General features: G+C 36.9%; 1 protein-coding gene across 5 annotated transcripts in view; it reads right to left on the bottom strand.

Moving 5' to 3' along the window:
• Positions 1-14,321, bottom strand: part of STK31 (serine/threonine kinase 31) — a 91,398-nt gene extending 77,077 nt beyond the window's left edge. For 2 of the 5 annotated variants that reach the window (XM_047695934.1, XM_047695938.1), the window contains exons 1-4: positions 12,510-12,626; positions 11,022-11,068; positions 10,883-10,935; positions 3,528-3,626 (exon numbers count right to left, since the gene is read on the bottom strand). In XM_047695934.1, the coding sequence (XP_047551890.1) occupies positions 3,528-3,626; positions 10,883-10,935; positions 11,022-11,068; positions 12,510-12,559 (249 nt within the window). In that variant the 5' untranslated portion in view covers positions 12,560-12,626. The other 3 variants (XM_047695936.1, XM_047695935.1, XM_047695937.1) reach the window with 3 other exon arrangements.
• Positions 14,322-19,152: the final 4,831 nt, after the last annotated feature.

Here is a 19,152-nt window from a genome sequence, read left to right as displayed (position 1 = left end):
CTTGAGAGGAGGAGAACCATTAGGGAAAAAAAATGCCTTAGAAGGGCATAACCAAAGACTGAGGAACACTGCTTTAAGAGAAGTATAAAAATTACTTTTAGGTGTATCCCTTGAGGTAGGACAAATTCAGAGATTCTGAAGCAAAAGACATACATATATTAAATATAAAAATCCTCAACTCCCCAAAGCAACCAAGTACAAATCAATTCAGTCACACAATGGATATCTAACAAAGCAAATGTTACAAAGGATAGGTGTGTTCAATTAACTCAAATAACTCTGGTTCCCTCAGCTAACACTCAACAACTGGAGGCCAAGAGAGGGCACAAATAGCATGGTACACTCTCCTAACCATCTAACTACATTTTTCAGCAAGCAAAAAGTTTCAGTAGCAAAACAGCTGATAATCAACAGCCCTAATCAATTTCAGACTCTGCAAAAGGTCACATTACCTTTAGTTAAGACTTCGTAATAATACGCCAATAAATTTAACAATTCAGTATAAGACAAGTGATGGAAATGGGATATAACTGCAACCCTGTCTAGGCAGGGGTGGGGATACTTAGAAATCCAGAAATAGAACTGGCACCCAACAAAGTTGAAGAATCTGAAGCTCTTGACTCTGTTAGTATGAATAAATCACAACCATTAAAATACAAGTCTATCCCAAAGAGATTTGTCTTTAAAACACAGAGGAGGGGGCGCCTGGGTGGCTCAGTGGGTTAAGCCTCTGCCTTCAGCTCAGGTCATGGTCTCAGGGTCCTGAGATCCAGCCCCACATTGGGATCTCTGCTCAACAGGGAGCCTGCTTCCTCCTTGCTCTCTGCCTGCCTCTCTGCCTACTTGTGATCTATCAAATAAATAAATAAAATCCTTTTTAAAAATTTTTTAAAAATAAAAATAAAATAAAACACAGAGGGGCTCCTGTATGGCTCAGTCAGTTAAGTGTCTGCCTTCAGCTCAGGTCATGATCCCGGGAGAACCGGGGATTGAGTCCCACATCGGGCTCCCGGCTCAGCAGGGAGTCTGCCTTGCCTCTCCCTCTCTGTCCATGCTCTCTCTCTCTCTCTCTCTCTCTCAGGTAAATAAATAAAATCTTAAAAAAAAAAAAAAAAGTAAATAAAAACACAGGCATAACTATATATTCAATCCCATTGTCCTTGGTCCCAATCTTTTCCCCTCACAGCTCCACTATTTATAGCCCATTATCCGCCTACATGATGAGGGGAAGAGAACCAGTCAATCACTGGAAAATTTTCAAACTATAATGCATTCGTAAATCACCAGAGGTGGCTGAGTAATCATTTATAATAAGAAATCCATTATTGAAACTAGCTTGAATTTTTTGTAAAGCAAGTATTTTGTACTCAAAAGAGGAAAAGTGGGTATGTCTTAATTTCTAACCCTACTAACCACAATTATAGGCTACAAAGATGTTTTAAAAAAACCCTAAAAATTTACAAATTATACTCCCTTAACCATTCTAATGTTCAACGCCAAGCTACATTCTTTCCTTCTAATTTCTTCTTTTTACACATTTTTATATATGCCATTGGGGTTTTAATTACTTTAAAATAAAACCAATAGAAGCACATTATTAAAAGAAAATCAAAGTGCATCAAAAAAGTAAAGAGTAAGAAAGAGGGGCGCCTGGATGGCTCAATGGATTAAAGCCTCTGCCTTCGGCTCAGGTCATGATCCCAGGGTCCTGGGATCGAGCCCCACATCGAGCCCCACATCGGGCTCTTTGCTCAGCAGGGAGCCTGCTTCCTCCTCTCTCTCTGCCTGCCTCTCCCCCTGCTTGTGATCTCTGCCTGTCAAATAAATAAATAAAATCTTAAAAAAAAAAAAAAAGAGAGAGAGAGTAAGAAAGACTTCCTTCCCAACACACTTCAACATGGACCTCCTGAAAATAATTTTACAATTACACTAAGTTTACATATATGCTAAGATATATTTGTTTTTTATTTACACAAATGGGCTCATCTTACAAACACTATTTTAACCACCTAATTCCATATCAAAATATAAGATCTAGCCCTTTCATTTAAATAACCAGAGCTGGGGAGCCTGAGGGGGTTGACCATCTGCCTTCTGCTCACATCATGACCCTGGGGTCCTGGGACAGAGCCCCACATTGGACTCCCTGCTCAGCAGGGTGGTCTGCTTCTCCCTGTCCCTCTGCCCCTCCCCAGCTCGTGCTTGAACGCTCTTTCTCTCTCTCGTTCTCAAAAAAATAAATCTTTTTAAAATAAGTAAATAGGGGCACCTGGGTGGCTCAGTGGGTTAAGGCCTCTGCCTTCAGCTCCCAGGGTCCTGGGATTAAGCCCTGCTTTGGGTTCTCTGCTCAGCAGGGAGCCTGCTTTCCTTCCTCTCTCTCTGCCTGCCTCTCTGCCTACTTGTGATCTCTGTCAAATAAATAAAACAAAATCTTTAAAAAAAATTTTTTAAGTAAATAAAATAAAATAAGTAAATAAATAAACAGAGCTTTGAGCTGTAATGCAAACAAGGCATTCATGGCACAATATTTAAAAAGGCACTCACTCTGAGGTGTGCCTTAGAATGCCTCCTTAAATTTTAATTTAAATTTAAATGCCTCCTCATCACTATCATACTTTGCTGGTAAGAATGAAAACTGGTTCAATACTTTGCCACACTATTTGGCCAGTATAACCGAAGTAAAACATGCCTACTGTATGACTTAGCAATTCTACTCCTAGATATATACTACAAAGAATTAGGTTAATACATCCAACAAAAGGCTGTATAAGTGTTTCATAGTAGCTTAATTCACAGCAGCCAAAAACTGCAAACAATCCAAATGTCCATCAAAGGACAATAAACTGTGGTGTTGTTACACAATGAAATCTGCATAGCTTAAAAAAGAACAAACTACCAATACACCAATACACACAATAATATGGAAGAATCTCAGAAATTCTGTTGAACTAAAGAAACCAGATACATACAAAAGAATAAATACTGTATGATTTAAGAACAGGCAAGTGAAACTATGGTGACAAAAGTCAGAATAATAATTAACTCTTGTAGAGGAACTACTGACCAAGGATTGACTGAGAAAAGGTCTGCAAGAATTTTCCAGGAAGATGAAACAGTATCTTGATCTGGGTGGTGATTATATAGATGCATTCATAAGTAAAAATAATGAAGCTGTACAGCTAAGACACAAACACATTACTGTACTTAAGTTATACATCAATTTAAAAAAAAAAGAGAAAAAGATCATCAAACTCTTCTCCATAAAGATTACGTTTACAGATTTTTTTTTGTCAATCAGTATCAAAGGCAAGGATTATCTTGTTCACCCCTATATACTCACTACTTACCACAGTACCTGGTCCATAAGTATTTTTGAAAGAATAAATTTACTATGACTACAGTTTACGTAAGTTCTAAAAATTTGCCTCTTCTTCTCAAATACATCAAAAATTCCAACAGTTATAAAATCTAAGACATAAGAAAGCTATCAAGAGAGATGGAATAATTATATCCAAAAATAGGCTCACCTTCTTTGGATCAAGATTTCCAAAAACTGAATTGGCATGGGGACAAACTTCAGACAATGAGCAACCAATCTTCACGATATCGTTATTTCTATTAATACTCTGGAAGAAAGAATAACTACATTTTAAGATTTAGTAAATTATTATTTGACAGTGTTATATAATTGAGAGTTCTATTAGCATAATACTTAAAAGATTTTGAACATTAGAAATTAAATCAAATTCTTAGAGCAGTGTTTTTATAATTCAAATGAGTTCTTTATAAGAAATGGTTCTAGGTATAGAAAATTTTTACTTTGCAGTGAGTTCAAATTACTTGGAATTCAAAATAAGTTACCAAATACTATTAAATCATAAGAAGAGGTAAATTTAAACAATTATCTCTGGAATGTACTTTAGATCAAATTCTAATTGCTCAAAATAGACAGCATATTTTAGTCAAATGACCTAAGTCTTCTCATATATTTTTTGTTGTATAAAGAAAACAGATGTAAAAAAATTCAAAATGTATATAATCCTCTATACACAAATAAGACAAACTAGTTAGTAAATTCATTTCTCATAGGTATAGGCTAACAATTTTGAAACTCCTATAGGTGTACACTAGGATTAAACAAATACCACAGATAATGAGAGCAGGGAGAAAGAAATTACAAAAAAGGGGAGAAGGCTAGTATGAAATTACACTGTCATATTCCAATTGGAAGGCATTCATATTAACTCACAGTACGTGTGTGTGTGTGTGTATAATATATGCATATATGAAAGGAAGACACACAAACAGATACATATGTATATGTCTAAGTTTTTAGACATATATATTTCCCAGATCTGTCTGCTGAGAGGGCCTAAAAACAATGACACTCCAGTAGCAATAAGCATACCCAGTGCCCTGTTCTTGATTTCTAAATACCATTCTCCAAGAAAAATAATCAGAGTTCCTTGGAGAGCAGTAGTTTTCAGGACCAGGACAGGGAAATAAAAGATGATCCTGGAACTTCTGGCAGTACCAGAAAGTAAGGAAATGCTCAAGAAAGAAATGGAGACATGTTTAAAGGGCACAGGAGCCAACGTGAACATCTCTTGATGCCCAAAACTGGGACAATTCAAACAACAAAATAGTGATAGTACTGGATTATAACCCATTGAATAACCATGAGTCCATATTAATTTCAGTAATTTAATAAATGAATGGAGAAGATATAGTTCTTCCTTAAAGAGGAATTCCAACTAATAAATGCAGAAGGAATGAGAGAAAATCTTTAGGAAAAGACCACAGTAATAAATAATAAAATTCGTGTATGAAAAGTTGAGGAAAAACAAGATTAGATAATTTCAACGTATCTCCCTCTAAAACATTTATTAATTACAAAAAGAACAGTAACTTTAAAGTGAAGAAACCCAGCAGTGAGCACCTTAATCAAGTGAAGCAAGCTCAGTATTATCAAATGATGTACCAAGATCTTGAATCCCCAATATGATACACTAACAAGGACACAGTAACACTTCTATAGTATTACTGCCAATCTACTTGTGAAAAACCATAGTGATATTCTATAAAATAACTGACCACTACTCATCAAAAATGTCAAAGTCATGAAGGACAAGGATAAATAAAAGAACTATCAAAAGCCAGAGGAGACTAAAATACATGACAATGAAATACCATGTGGAATCCTGGAGCAGAAAAAAGGCAATGATAAAAAGTGCTGAAATTTGAATAAGGGCTGCAGTTAATAGCACGATACCAGTGTTAATTTCCTGGCTTTGATAACTGTATTATGGTTATGTAAAATGTTAGCAGTAAGGAAAGCTAGATAAGAATATAAAGAGAGACTGTACTAACAAAACAACTAACAGACATGTGGAAAAAATGCTCAACATCACTTGGCACTGTGGAAATACAAATCAAAACCACAATGGAATACCATCTCACGCCAGTCAGAGTGGCAAAAATTAACAACTCAGGAAATGACAAATGTTGACAAGGATGCAGAAAAAAGGGGACCCTCTTACACTGTTGGTAGGAATGCAAACTGGTGTAGCCACTCTGGAAAACAGTACGGAGTTTCCTCAGAAAGTTAAAAATAGAACTACCCTATGATCCAGCAATTGCATTATGAGGCATTTATACAAAGGATACAAAAATATAGATTCGATCTATATAAAAATATAGATTTTTACTGTTTATAACAGTAATGTTACAAAAGCCAAAATATGGAAAGAGTCCAGGTGTCCATCAACAGATGAATGGATAAAATTATATATATGACTATATAATGTACATATATATATGTATAAACTATACACACACACACGGGAATATTACTCAGCCATCAAAAAAATGAAATACTGCCACCTACCATGACATGTATGGAACTAGAAGGTATTATGCTTACCAACATTGGTCAGAGAAAAACAAACAACGGTATGAACTCACTCAGATGTGGAATTTAAGAAACAAAATAGATGAACATAGGGGAAGGGAAAGAAAAATAAAATAAGATAAAAATAGAGAAGAAAGCAAACCATAAGAGGCTCTTAATCACAGGAAACAAACTGAGAGTTGCTGGAGGGGAGAGGGTTGGTGGATGAGATAACTGAGTGATAGGCACATCACATGATGTACATGAGATCACATGAGAGCACATGATGTAATTAGCACTGGATATTATTATATAAGATTGATGAATCACTGAACTCTACCTCTGAAACTAATAATACATTATATGTTAACTAAATTGAATTTAAGTTAGATTTTTTAAAAAGAAAGACTGTATTAATTTTACATCCTTCCTTTAAGTCTAAAGTTATTCCCAAATAATTAAGTATATTTATATAATCTTAAAAATATATCAGCAAAATATTGAGTAAGGCTAGAAAGAACATGATTATCTCTGATGACTGAAAAGAAACTCTGAAAGAGCCATTCCAAAGAATGATGATGAGTATCAGTATCACTACAGAGTAAAAAAGGGAACTGACTTTAAAATGATCCAAAGCACATTACAAGCAGTCTTTGTGAATAAAGCCCCAGAATTTAACCTCTAAAATTCAGAATACACCAAAATATTCTGCATTAGATCTTATAGCTATCTGGACTGAAATAAAAGGAAGCTCTTTCTTTCAAATAAAGGTGAAGGTCAAATACTTAAGATTCCTTTAGCTGTTACTCATCCCACTGGGCCTACCAAAAATTCTGCAGCGTACTCATATAAGTGGTTTACAAGGCAGAAATTCATAGTGGCAGAAAGGCAGAGAATATACATGAGCAGATCTTCATCTTGATATGCCTCCACGTATCTGTAAATCTATTTACTCTTTATTTATACCCATTCCAACTCCAATCAAATTTTACAATTTGTGCATCTGCCTTCAGCTCAGGTCATGATCCCAGGGTCCTGGAATGGAGCCCCAAGTCCGCTGGGCCCCCTGCTTAGTAGGAAGCCAGCTTCTCCCTCTGCTGCTCCCCAATTTGCGCTCTCTCCCTCCTTCTCTCTCAAGTAAATAAAAAATTTTCACACTTTGCTTCTTGAAATCATTCAATTGATGTGAATGCCATTAGTAGTTTTAACCCTTAATATTTTCAGCCATTTATGACATGTTTCCTAACTTCTTAACATGTTAAGTTTCTACAAGGCCTCAACTTCATGGCTGAAATCAGAGGCTGGCAAATTTTGGCTTCTGCCACTTGATTTCGTAAATAAAGTTTTAATGGATCACAGCTCCATCTATATGTTTATGTACTATCATATAGATGCCAAAATCCACTTTAAATGTAGCTTGTCTGGGGTGTGCCTCTGTGGCTCAAGGGCCTAAGCCTCTGCCTTCAGTTCAGGTCATGACCTCAGGGTCCTGGGATTGAGCCCCACATCGGGCTCTCTGCTTAGTGAGGAACCCATTTCCCCCTCTCTCTCTGCCTGCTGCTCTGCCTTCTTGTGATCTCTCTATGTCAAATAAATAAAATCTTTTTTAAAAAATAAATAAATAAAAATCAATGTAGCTGGTCTTATTTGAGATATGTAAGTCTAAAATTTATACCAGATTTCAAAACTTAATATGAAAAAGGAAAATAGAACTCCTGTAAATGTCTCTGAGCTGACTGCATTTTGAAATATTTTAGGTATACTGAGTTAAATAAAATATATCAAATAAAATTTATTTCACCTGTTTCTTTTTACTTTTTAATGTGTCTGCTGAATTTCAAATTCCTTATGTGGCTCACATATTTCTATTGAACAGTGATGATCTAGAAAAAAAAATTTTTTAAGAGATGGGGAAGGGTTAGAGAATTTTTTTTTTTTAAACTTTGGTATTCTTTTTTTTTTTTTTTTTAAGATTTTATTTACTTATTTGAGAGAGAGAGAAGGGTCAGAGGGAGAAGTAGATTCCCCGCTGAGAAGACAGCCTGATGCAGGACTTGTTCCTGGGACACTGGGATCTCAAAGTGAGCCAAAGGCAGTCACTTAGCCAACTGCATCACCCAGGCACCCTTAGAGAGAGAATCTTAAGCAGGCTCCACACCCAGCATGGAACCCAATGTGGGGCTAGATCTCACAACACCGAAATCAAGAATCAATGCTAAACCGACTGAGCCACCCAGGCATCCCTAGAAAATCTTATTTAAGCTATGATCTTAAACATATTTATCGTCTAACCTGAGACACAACTGCTATTAATACAGAGACAACAGGCAGAGAATATGTGGGCACCCTTTAAAAAAATATCTGCATAAGCAGAATCACATATTTATCACAAGTTTTCTGTGAGTATTACCATTCTACAATGTTTACTACATAGATATAAAAACTCTGGGCTAATCATATTCTTCTACAAGTTTTCTTCTCATAAATTCCACTTCCCATATTGCCAATTCACTCCACCCCCAGAAAAGAGTTCTTACACCGCAGGTAGTGTAAAAACATCATTCTCTTCCCTCCCACATATGCAGTTCACAAAATTAAAAAATTAGTGAGTAACTCTATGCATTAGAGGGATTCACCTTCTTAAATTCTGGAATATAAGCATTTAGGTGTTTTGCTTTATATTTAAAACTAAGCAAAGTTATCTGACTTAAAGTCTGACAGAAAACTGTAAATGTTCCACTAGTGTTTCCCATTTTATGATGAAAAAGTTACTGTATCTCAAATTCAAAATTAAGCCATCAAAAAAAAAAAAAAATGACATTTAAAAACACAATCTTTTAAGAAACAATCTTATAAAAGACCCCTAGATGGGGCTGTAACATCACAAATACAGTATCTTGGCATCTTCAGTAATTTATGCAGCCTAGATTATTGGTATTAAATTGAGTATAATTCTCAAACCACAATTATAATCTTTCTTTTTTTTTTAAGATTTTATTTACTTATTTGGCACACAGAGAGAGATCACAAGCAGGCAGAGAGGCCAAGAGAGAGGAGAAAGCAGGTTCCCCGCCGAGCAGAGAGCCCAACGCAGGGCTCGATCCCAGGATCCTGAGACCATGACCCGAACCGAAGGCAGAGGCTCCAACCCACTGAGCCACCCAGTGCCCCTCTTGCTTTCTTTTTTAAGTCAGTGTATTATGAGCACACTACTCGTAACTCAGGTAGTAACCATTTGTCTTCTAATAATGCCTTGCATTAAATAATGCTAAGAATAATTAGGCACTTCTGCATGGAACCAGAAAAGACCCCGAATAGCCAAAGGAATGTTGAAAAAGAAAACCAAAGCTGGTGGCATCACAATACCAGACTTTAAGCTCTATTACAAAGCTGTAATCAAGACAGTATGGTACTGGCACAAAAACAGACACACAGATTAATGGAACAGAATAGAGAACCCTGAAATGGACCCGCAACTCTACAGTCAACTAATCTTCAACAAAGCAGGAAAGAATATCCAATGGAAAAAGCCTCTTCAACAAATGGTTTTAAGAAAACTGGACAACAACATGCCGGAGAATGAAACTGGACCATTTCCTTACACCATACACAATAATAGTCTCAAAAAGGATGAAAGACCTAAATGTGAGAAAGGAATCCATCAAAATCCTTAAGAAACATAGGCAGCAACCTCTTTGACCTCAGCCACAGAAACATCTCCTAGATACATCTCAAAGGCAAGGGAAACAAAAGCAAAAATGAACTATTGAGACTTCATCAAGATAAAAAAAACTTCTGCACAGCAAAGGAAACAGTTGACAAAACCAAAAGACAACTGACAGAATGGGAGAAGATATTTGCAAATGACATATGAAAGGGCTAGTACCCAAAATCTATAAAGAACTTATCAAACTCAACACCCAAAGAACAAATAATCCAATCAAGAAATGGGCAGAAGACATGAACAGACATTTCTGCAAGGAAAACATCCAAATGGCCAACAGACACATGAAAAAGTGCTCAATATCAGTCAGAGTCAGGGAAAAACAAATCAAACCACAATGAGATACCACCTCACACCAGTCAGAATGGTTAAAATAAGCAAATCAGGAAATGATAGATGCTGGTGAGAATGTGGATCCTGGTGGGAACACAAGCTAATGCAGCCACTCTGGAAAACAGGAGGGAGGTGCTTCAAAAAACTGCAAACAGAACTACCCTATGACTCAGCAATTGCACTACTCGGTATTTACCTTAAAGATACAAATGTAGTGATCCGAAGGGACATGTGCACCCCAATGTTTATAGCAGAAATGTTCACAACACCCAAACTATGTCCATCAACAGATGAATGGATAAAGAAGATACGGTATGTGTGTGTGGTGTGTATATATATGTGTGTATATATACATATATAAAGATTATAAATATATAAATAATATATAAAACAGAATATTATGCAGCCATCAAAAAATGAAATCTTGCCATCTGCAATGATGTGGATGAACTAGAGGGTATTTTATGCTAATAATAATAATAAGTCAATCAGAGAAAGACAATTATGATTTCACTGATATGTGGAATTTAAGAAACAAGGCAGAGGATCAGAGAAGAGAGGAAAAAATGAAACAAGACAAAACCAGAGAGGGAGACAAACCATAAAAGACTCTTAATCTTAGGAAACAAACTGAGGGTTGCTGGAGGGGAGAGGGTTGGGGGATGAGATGCCTAGGTGATGGACACTAGGAAAGGTAATGTGTTGTGGTGAGCGCTGAGTGTTGTGTAAGACTAATGAACCACAGACCTTTCCCCTGAAACAAATACTACATTACACGTTAATTTAAAAACTTAAAAAAAAAGAAGAAGAAGAAGAATTAGGCACTGAGAATGACAATGATATCTATATTCTGGGGTTTTTATTTTTGTTTTTGTTGGGCAGGACCTGGTTAGTGGAGGAAGGGGAAGGAGGAGGAAATCAACCACACTATTTACCTGGGCCCAAAACGTTACTGCATCTTCCACATGACTTCCAACCACATCTTCAACTAAAACCAAATCAAAATGCAATGAAGATTAGAAATTAATCAAGATCATGTAGCTCTTACATCCAAAAATAATTTTGTGTCAGTACCTTTATTGTAATGCATATCTTCATCCATCTGGACAATTCCTGAAAAACTAAAACAATTCAATATCTTGAATTAAGTTCAATAATCTGTCATTTAAGGTGAATAAAGACTATATAATGTTCGAATTCCTACGAGTATATTTTGTTCCTAAATTATCAAATTTCAAAATCTATCAAAAATGACCTCAGAGATCTTTAATAATTAATTTTATTTGAATATAAAAATTCTACAATTTCATCATATACAATTTAGCTTTGAAATTACCTCTTCAGCTAAGCTTTTTACAAATTTACACTGTAGTGGATATCCAGGCACATTGTGATCAGTTACATAAATCAATATTTCAGAATAATGTGCATATTCTTTCAAAATACTTGATGCCCTCCCAAAAGGGCAAACGAAACAAACACTACAAACATATAGAGAACAAACAGTCTACCCTGGTAATCAACTTTATTTAAAAGGTACAGTGGTTTCTACTTTTGAAGATACCCTGCAATCAAGGACTGCAAAATGAATCAAATTTTGCCCTTACATCAAAACTAATTTTCATTACATAATATACTTTCCAACTCCAAAATGTTTCAAAATAAATGTTGACTAGCTTATAATTTTATCATTAATACACTAGAATACTGCACTTTCAGAGCCTAAATGTTAGTTCTGTGAAGGAAACTGAAAATATAGACTTTTTAAGAGCTTTAAAAGTTAACTATGAACAGTGCTACACCAAAGTTCCAAATGTTCTCTCAACTATGGAAAGAAAAATTAACTGTCACAGAAAAAGTCAAAAAACATTAATTTAATCTCCTGATTTTTGTTACACCTTAAACAGTTTTTTCACATCATTAAGCTGCATGAATGTATCTTCAAAACAAGTGTCGTTCCTCCACTAATGGTAAAAAAAAAAAAAAAAAAAAAAAATGTTTTAGTTGAGCAAAAAGTTGTAATACCAAATTGGAATCTGCTTGGAGAGACTATTACTTCTCTGGAAGCCATTGCCTTAAATTTAGTAAAAACTGAAATTGTCTGGAAATCCCAAGAAACTATAGTTTCATCTTAAAACCGTAAAAACTGATGCTTCACCCGTTTCCTACAACACTGGATTACCAGATGGCACTACAATTCAGGTCAAGAATCTGGAATGAGTGAGTCCAGGTCGCTCCTCGACACCCATTTTATGAGGGCTTTTGAAGTTTAAATGGTACAAAATTTACGGGGTGAATTCCACCCCACTACTTGCCTGAGACACCCCATCTCCACTAAGAACACTCAGGCCCGAGTTACCTGCAAGCCAGTTTTGCCTCCCCAGCACCGCAACTCAAAAACTGGGGTGCCCGTCACCCTCAGAAGTAGGCGGGCGATTCCAAGGCTGAGGAAGGCCAGGAAATGGGCCTCGCCCCATACTTGGGAACCCTAAACGGCCACTATGGGTAAAAGACAGTCCTTGAAGCGGCTGGCATCGAACTTATCCAATGACTACTACTGACCTCGCACTTTCCGCCACAGAAATTCTAGAAAAGTGCCCACGGCCCCACATGCTGGGCCCTCGGCCCTCCGCCCTCCGCCCGCCACCGCGGCTAGCCGTCAGACCCCAGTCGCGCACGTGAGGAGACTTACCGCGCGCACTGACGCTACTCAGGCTCCACGCTGCGCTTGCGCGCACAGCGCCGTGCCCTCTGCAGAGCTTGCTGGGAGCCGCCACTTAGTACACGTGGCCACAAAGCCTGGGGCCTGAAGCGGGGGCGCGCGGGGAGGGGCGCGCTGGGCGGGGCCATGCACGTGGAGGGCCCCGCACAGAGTTTGCGCGAGCTAGAGACTTCCGGGCCTTTTCCGCCCTCAGTGGCTGGCTTGATGGTGGGGTTTGTTTGCTGGGCTTCAAATAATGACGACGCTAGTGGTTTGGATTTCATAGTCTCTACAAATGTGCCCCCGCTGATTTAGATTTAAACGAATCAAATTAGAAGTATCCTCAATATTCGTTTTACAAGATGGAAAGTGAATTCAGTAAATGAAAATGTGATTTTTAGATTAGTACCTTTATAATCATTTCTCAACCCAACCTTGGCATCAGAGCTTTCTCATGTTGCAGCTTTTTCACGACGCTAAGGGACAAAAATTAATATAGATTAGCTGTGCGGTTATATGCAGATCTTATACTTTGTGGCAAACCTTGCACAACAGTTGAAAATTATCTCTGTTAATTTTCAACAGCTTGATTAAGGTATGATAGACATGCAAGAAACTGCAGGTATTAACACTGCATTATTTGGTAAGTGAACATTGTATACACATCCCCACAAGGTAACAATCACTCCCTTCACATCCCCCACCCCAAATTTACCTCACCCCTCTGTGAAATACTTGGCTTCCCCCTCCTACCTCATATAAACAGGTTCTGCTTTCTCTCACCCTATATTAGTTTGCATTTTCTAAAATTTGACGTTAATGATAACCATGCTGCGAGTACATTCTGATTTCTTTCACTCGGCATTATTTTGAGATTCATCCATTTTGTCATCTGTATCGACAGTTTATTGCTTATTATTGCTGAGTACTATTCCATTGCATGAGTATAACCAATTTATCTACTTTTTGATTAGGCTTTTTTTTTTTGACTTTTTTTTTTTTTTTAAGGTAGACTCCATTTGCAGCGTGGAGCCCAAAACCGGACGTATATTCATGACCCCGAAATCAAGACCTGAGCTGGGATAAAGAGTTAGACAATTAAGGGACTGAGCCACCCAAGTGCCCCTTGGTAGACACTTAGATCGTTTCCAGTTTGGGATTGTTTCAGATAAAGCTGCTATGATAGATCATGTGCAAATCTTTGTATGGGAATATGCTTTCATTTCTCCTGGGTTAATACCTAGGAGTAGAATGTGGGTCAGATGATATTGTTATGTGTGTTTAAGTTATTAGGAAACTGCTAGACAGGGTTGTGAGTTCAAATCCCACATTGGTTGCCACGCTGGGTGTAGAGCCTACTTGAAAAGAAAAGAGAAAGAAAAGAAACTGCTAGGCTGTTTTTACAAAGTAGATTTACTATTTTATATGTGCACCAGTGGGGTTTAAGAGTTCTAGTTGTCCCATATCCTCACCATTATTTTATATGGTCAATGTTCTTAAAGTTCAGACATTTATATAAAATGGTATCTCCTTGTAGTTTTAATTTGTATTTCTCTGTTAACTAAAAATGTTGACCATCTTTTCGTGTTTATATTCCACCCATACAGCTTCTTAGATAAAGTGTCTGTTCAAACTTGTTCCCATTTTTAAATGAATTATTTTTTTAGAAGATTTTATTTATTTATTTGACAGAGAGAGAGGTCACAAGTAGGCAGAGAGGCAAGCAGAGAGAGAGGGAGAAGCAGACTCCCCACCAGCAGAAAGCCCGATGCAGGCCTCCATCTCAGGACCCTATGATCACCACCCCAGTTGAAGGCAGAGGCTCAATCCGCTGAGCCACCCAGGCGTCCATGAATTATTTTCTTATGAGTTTTGCAGTTCATTATATACTGTGGATTTAACTCCTTCAAATTTGCACATATTTTCTCCCAGCTTGTAGTTTATCTTTTCATTCTCTAAAAAGGGTATTTCAAAGAGCAGACGTTCTTAATTTTGATGAAGTTCAATTTATAAGTTTTGTCTTTTACGGATCATGCTTATGTGTTGAATTTAAGAAATCACCACCTAACCCAAGTCAGAAATGTTTTCTATATTTCCTTCTAGAAGTTTTACATGTTTAATTTAGCCTTTGTTTAGATCTATAATCCTTTTTGAGTTCATTTTTGTATAAGATGCAAAGCACGAATCAGTTTATATTTTTGCATTTGGATGTCTAGTTTTTCCAGCACCATTTGTTGAAAATGCTATTATTTTTCTATTGAATTGCCTTGACATTAGTGTCAAATATCAATTTACTGTATTTGTGTAGGACTATTTCTGAATTCTCTATTCTGTTACACTGATCTATTTGCTTTCTTTAATCTAAAATGACATCATCTTGATTTCTGTTTTATAAGTCTTAACGACAGGTACTGAAAGCCTTCCAATCTTGTTCTTCAAAGTTGTTTTAGTTTTCCAATTTTGTTTGAAATTTAGAATTAACTTGTCAATGTCTACATACACATACAAAATCTGCTGAGATTTTTATTGGAATTACATTGAATCTATACATATGTTTGAGAAGTGACATCTTGACAATATTGAGTCTTACGATGTACAAACATTGTATACGTTCCCATTTACTTAGATATTCTTTTATTTCTCTGAGCAATGTTTTGTATTTTTCAACATAAAAGTTTTGTACTTCTTTGTCTAACTTACACCTAAGGATTTTTTATGCTATTGTAAATGGTATTATTTTTTTTAAGATTTTATTTATTTATTTGACAGAGATCACAAGTAGGCAGAGAGGCAAGCAGAGAGAGAGGAGGAAGTGGACTTCCTGCAGAGCAGAGAGCCCAATGTGGGGCTCGATCCCAGGACCCAGGCATCATGACCTGAGCCGAAGGCAGAGGCTTTAACCCACTGAGCCACCCAGTTGCCCCTGTAAATGGTATTATTTTCTTAATCTCAATTTCTAGTTGTTTTGTTGCTAGTATATAGAAATATTATTTTTGTATATTGATCTTCTTTTCTGCATCCTTACTAAATTCACATATTTCTAGTGAGTCTTTTTTTAATAGATTTAATAGATTTATGTACATATATGATGTCATATGCAAATAAAGACTTTTAATTTTTTCCTTTCCAATCTGGGTATCTTTTATTTCTTTTGTCTTTCTTTATTGCAGTAGCTAGAACCTCCAGTTTATTGAATAGAAGTGCTGAGAGCAGTCGTCCTTGCCAAGTTCCTAATCTTAGGAGGAAAGCATTTGGCTTTCAGCATTAGGTATGATGTTAACTGTGGGTTTTTAGTAAATACCCTTTATCAGATTGAAGAAATTAGCTTCTTAGTTTTCTGAGAGCTTTTATCTTGAATGTGTGCTAAATTTTGTCACATACTCATACATCTATTGAAGTGGTCATGTGGTTCTTTTTTAGTTGGTTAATATGATGAATTACATTAATTTTCAAATGTTAAGCCAACCTTCTATTCCTTGGATAATATCCACTCGATCATGATGTATTTCCTTTTTGCATACTCTTGTATTATATTTGCTAAAATTGTTAAGAATGTTTGCATCTATGTTTGAGAGGAATTAATCTGAATTTCTTTTCTTTTGATGTATTTGTCTGGTTTTCTTATCTGAGTAATGCTGGCTACATAGAATAAGTTGTAAAGAATTCCCAACTTCGGGGTACCTGGGTGGCTCAGTGGGTTAAAGCCTCTGCCTTTGGCTCAGGTTGTGATCCCAGGGTCCTGGGATTGAACCCTGCATCGGTCTCGGGGAGCCTGCTTCCCCCTCGCTCTCTGCCTACTTGTGATCTCTATCAAATAAATAAATAAAATCTTGTTAATAAATAAATAAAAAGAATTCCCAAACTTCAGTTTTCTGGAAAAGGTTATATAGAGTGAGTAATCTTTAATCCTTTGGTAAAGTTCACAGTGCATCCATCTGGACCTGGAATTTTCTTTGTAGGAAAGTTTTTAAGTACAAATTAATTTCTTAAATTGATATATGGGATAATAGTTATACAATGTAGGGCTAATCAAGTTATCTATTATTTTAATGAGCTTCAGTTTTTGTATTTCAAGAAAATTTATCCATTTCAGACTAAGTTGTAAAATTCATTGGCATAAAGCTGTTTATAACATTCCCTTATTATCCATCTAATATCTGTAGAATATATAGCGATGTCATCACTTTTATTCCTAACATTGATGATTTGTGTGTTCTCTCTATCCTTTGCTGATTAGCCTGGCTGTATCAATTTTACTGGTCTTCTTAAAATACCTGTGTTTTATTTATTTTCTCTGTTGCATTTCTGTTTTCTATTTCTGCTCTGGTGTTTACTATTTCCTTTTTCCTATTTTAGTTTTCATTTGCCTTTCTTTATCTGGTTCCTGAAGGTGAAAACTGAGGTCACTTATTTGTGATCTTTCTTTTCTGATATAGGCATTTAGTGCCTAAATTTTCCTCTAAGTGCTGTTTTAGCCAAATCCCACAAATATTATGTTTTCTTTTCATTCAGTTGAAAGTACTTTGATTCCATTATTTTTTTTTTCTTTGACCCATGGATTATTTAGATACGTATTATAGAACTTTGAAATTTTTGGAGTTTCCCAGACATCTGTTATTGATTTCTAATTTAATTCCATTGTGGTCAGAGGACATCATGATCTGAATCATCTTAAAAGTATTGAGACTTGTTTTGTGATGTAGAGTATGGTCAACCTAATAAACCTTGCTTGTGCATTAAAAAAAAAAAAAGAATGGTATCCTACTATTATTGGGTTGAGTGTTCTATAAATGTCAATTACATAAAATCGGTTAATAGTTGTTCAAGTCTTCTAAAGCCTCACTGACTTTGTGCCTACATAACACTTCAATCAAGGGAGGCCCCTGGGTCATTAACTCTGACCCAAGCCTGCAGCATCTGAGAAGTATATGGGGCATGAAGCAAGAACTATCAATGTAGGCCCAAGGATTCTATCAGTTTCTAAGTATATCTATCCCAATTATGTATATTTACTTCAGAAATAGAGTGGGGTCAGACCCATTATACCCACTGGGATGGAATTTAGTCGGGACCCCATTTATCACTGGACTTGCATAAAACCAGAGGAGCATAATTGTGTTTTGGTCCTTTGGGATCCATATAGCTCAGACCCTATATTCAAAAGTCCTTGGTTGAAAGATAGGAGTATTCTTCTTTCTCCACTGCATAGTTACCCTGCTAAATGGCTGCCCCTTTGGGGAAGGATCAAGGTGATGTTTATCCTATATACTTGAGGACTCTCCCTCAAGGGAATCTGGGCTTTCCCTTCCATTAGTGCCTAAGATTGAAAACTAGCTGCTAGTAGTTATACAAGTGGATACACAAGTCAGGTAACATCCTAATCAGCTGTCCTTCTATTTTGCCCCTTGGAACATCATGATCTTAAACTCCTTCACAGATCCATGTCTTAGTACCCATTAATTCCATCCATTGGGCATCTGACAGGTTCCACAATCTGGCCTTCAACCTTTCTGCATCCCATCATCTACGCTGACATCAAGAAGTCCAGTATTATAGCAGTTATCTTCTACCACCATTCTACCCTTTAGAGGTCAGCCATAACCACGCTTCTCACCAGTACATTTTTTATGGCCTTAGTTATGAGTGTCATCTGAGCCTTCCCAGGGAAAACACTCAAGTGGTAGCTTCTCAAGCTTCAAACAACAAATCCATTCTAACACTGCAACATTCCTGAGCTTTATGACCCCTTCTTCAATACCATGCCAAATACATTCTAGCATTTCCACCGTATCTTCTAGATGCCGTCCTAGCAAGTATGTTAGATCCAACTCCAGATATCTAAAGCATTAAAACCCAAGTCAGGAGTTTAAGTGCTACCATGTTACTCTCTCCCATCAGGCTTTATGTTCCATCCTCCTCCAACATCCTCAAGACCTACTCCCAGGCATGTTTCCTGGGTTCCGGCCAAAACATTTTAACCAGAACCTGAAGTTCATTCAGATTGTAACCTATCCTCCTATAGAAAGGACTGTATTTCCCCACTTAGGGTAAGCTGAGACCTGATCCTAGTTACCAGTACGGGAGTTAAGAAGAGGTAGCAGGGGTGAGTCTTAAGGAGGACAATTATCATCTTACAATACAAGTGCCCCAGATAAATTCTTTGCAGGATTTCCAAGCAAGTGAAGACTGATATCAGCAAAGTGGAGAAGAGGAGGCCACTTCTGTGGCTCAGGGAATCAAGGAAACATGAGGGTTCAAGATTCTGAGGTTCACCAGCACAAATGTTCCCATTCTATGATTCAGCATTCCAGTCTTTTCCTGTCGGCATGCTGACTTTGTTGGAGGAGATAATCGAGGCTGTGACTTCAATTTCCTTTGCATCTTTGCCACCTTTTCTATTTGGGCTGGATTGTCAGCATAGACTGCCAGCATCTACAGATGAGATTTTTCCTTAAATGGAGGTATAGAGGCATTCTGGCTTTCACAGCATGCCTTGACTTAAAT

The sequence above is a fragment of the Lutra lutra genome, chromosome 11 (assembly GCF_902655055.1).
Source record: "Lutra lutra chromosome 11, mLutLut1.2, whole genome shotgun sequence".
Lineage (NCBI taxonomy): Eukaryota > Metazoa > Chordata > Mammalia > Carnivora > Mustelidae > Lutra > Lutra lutra.
This window is presented reverse-complemented; position numbering and strand designations above follow the sequence as displayed.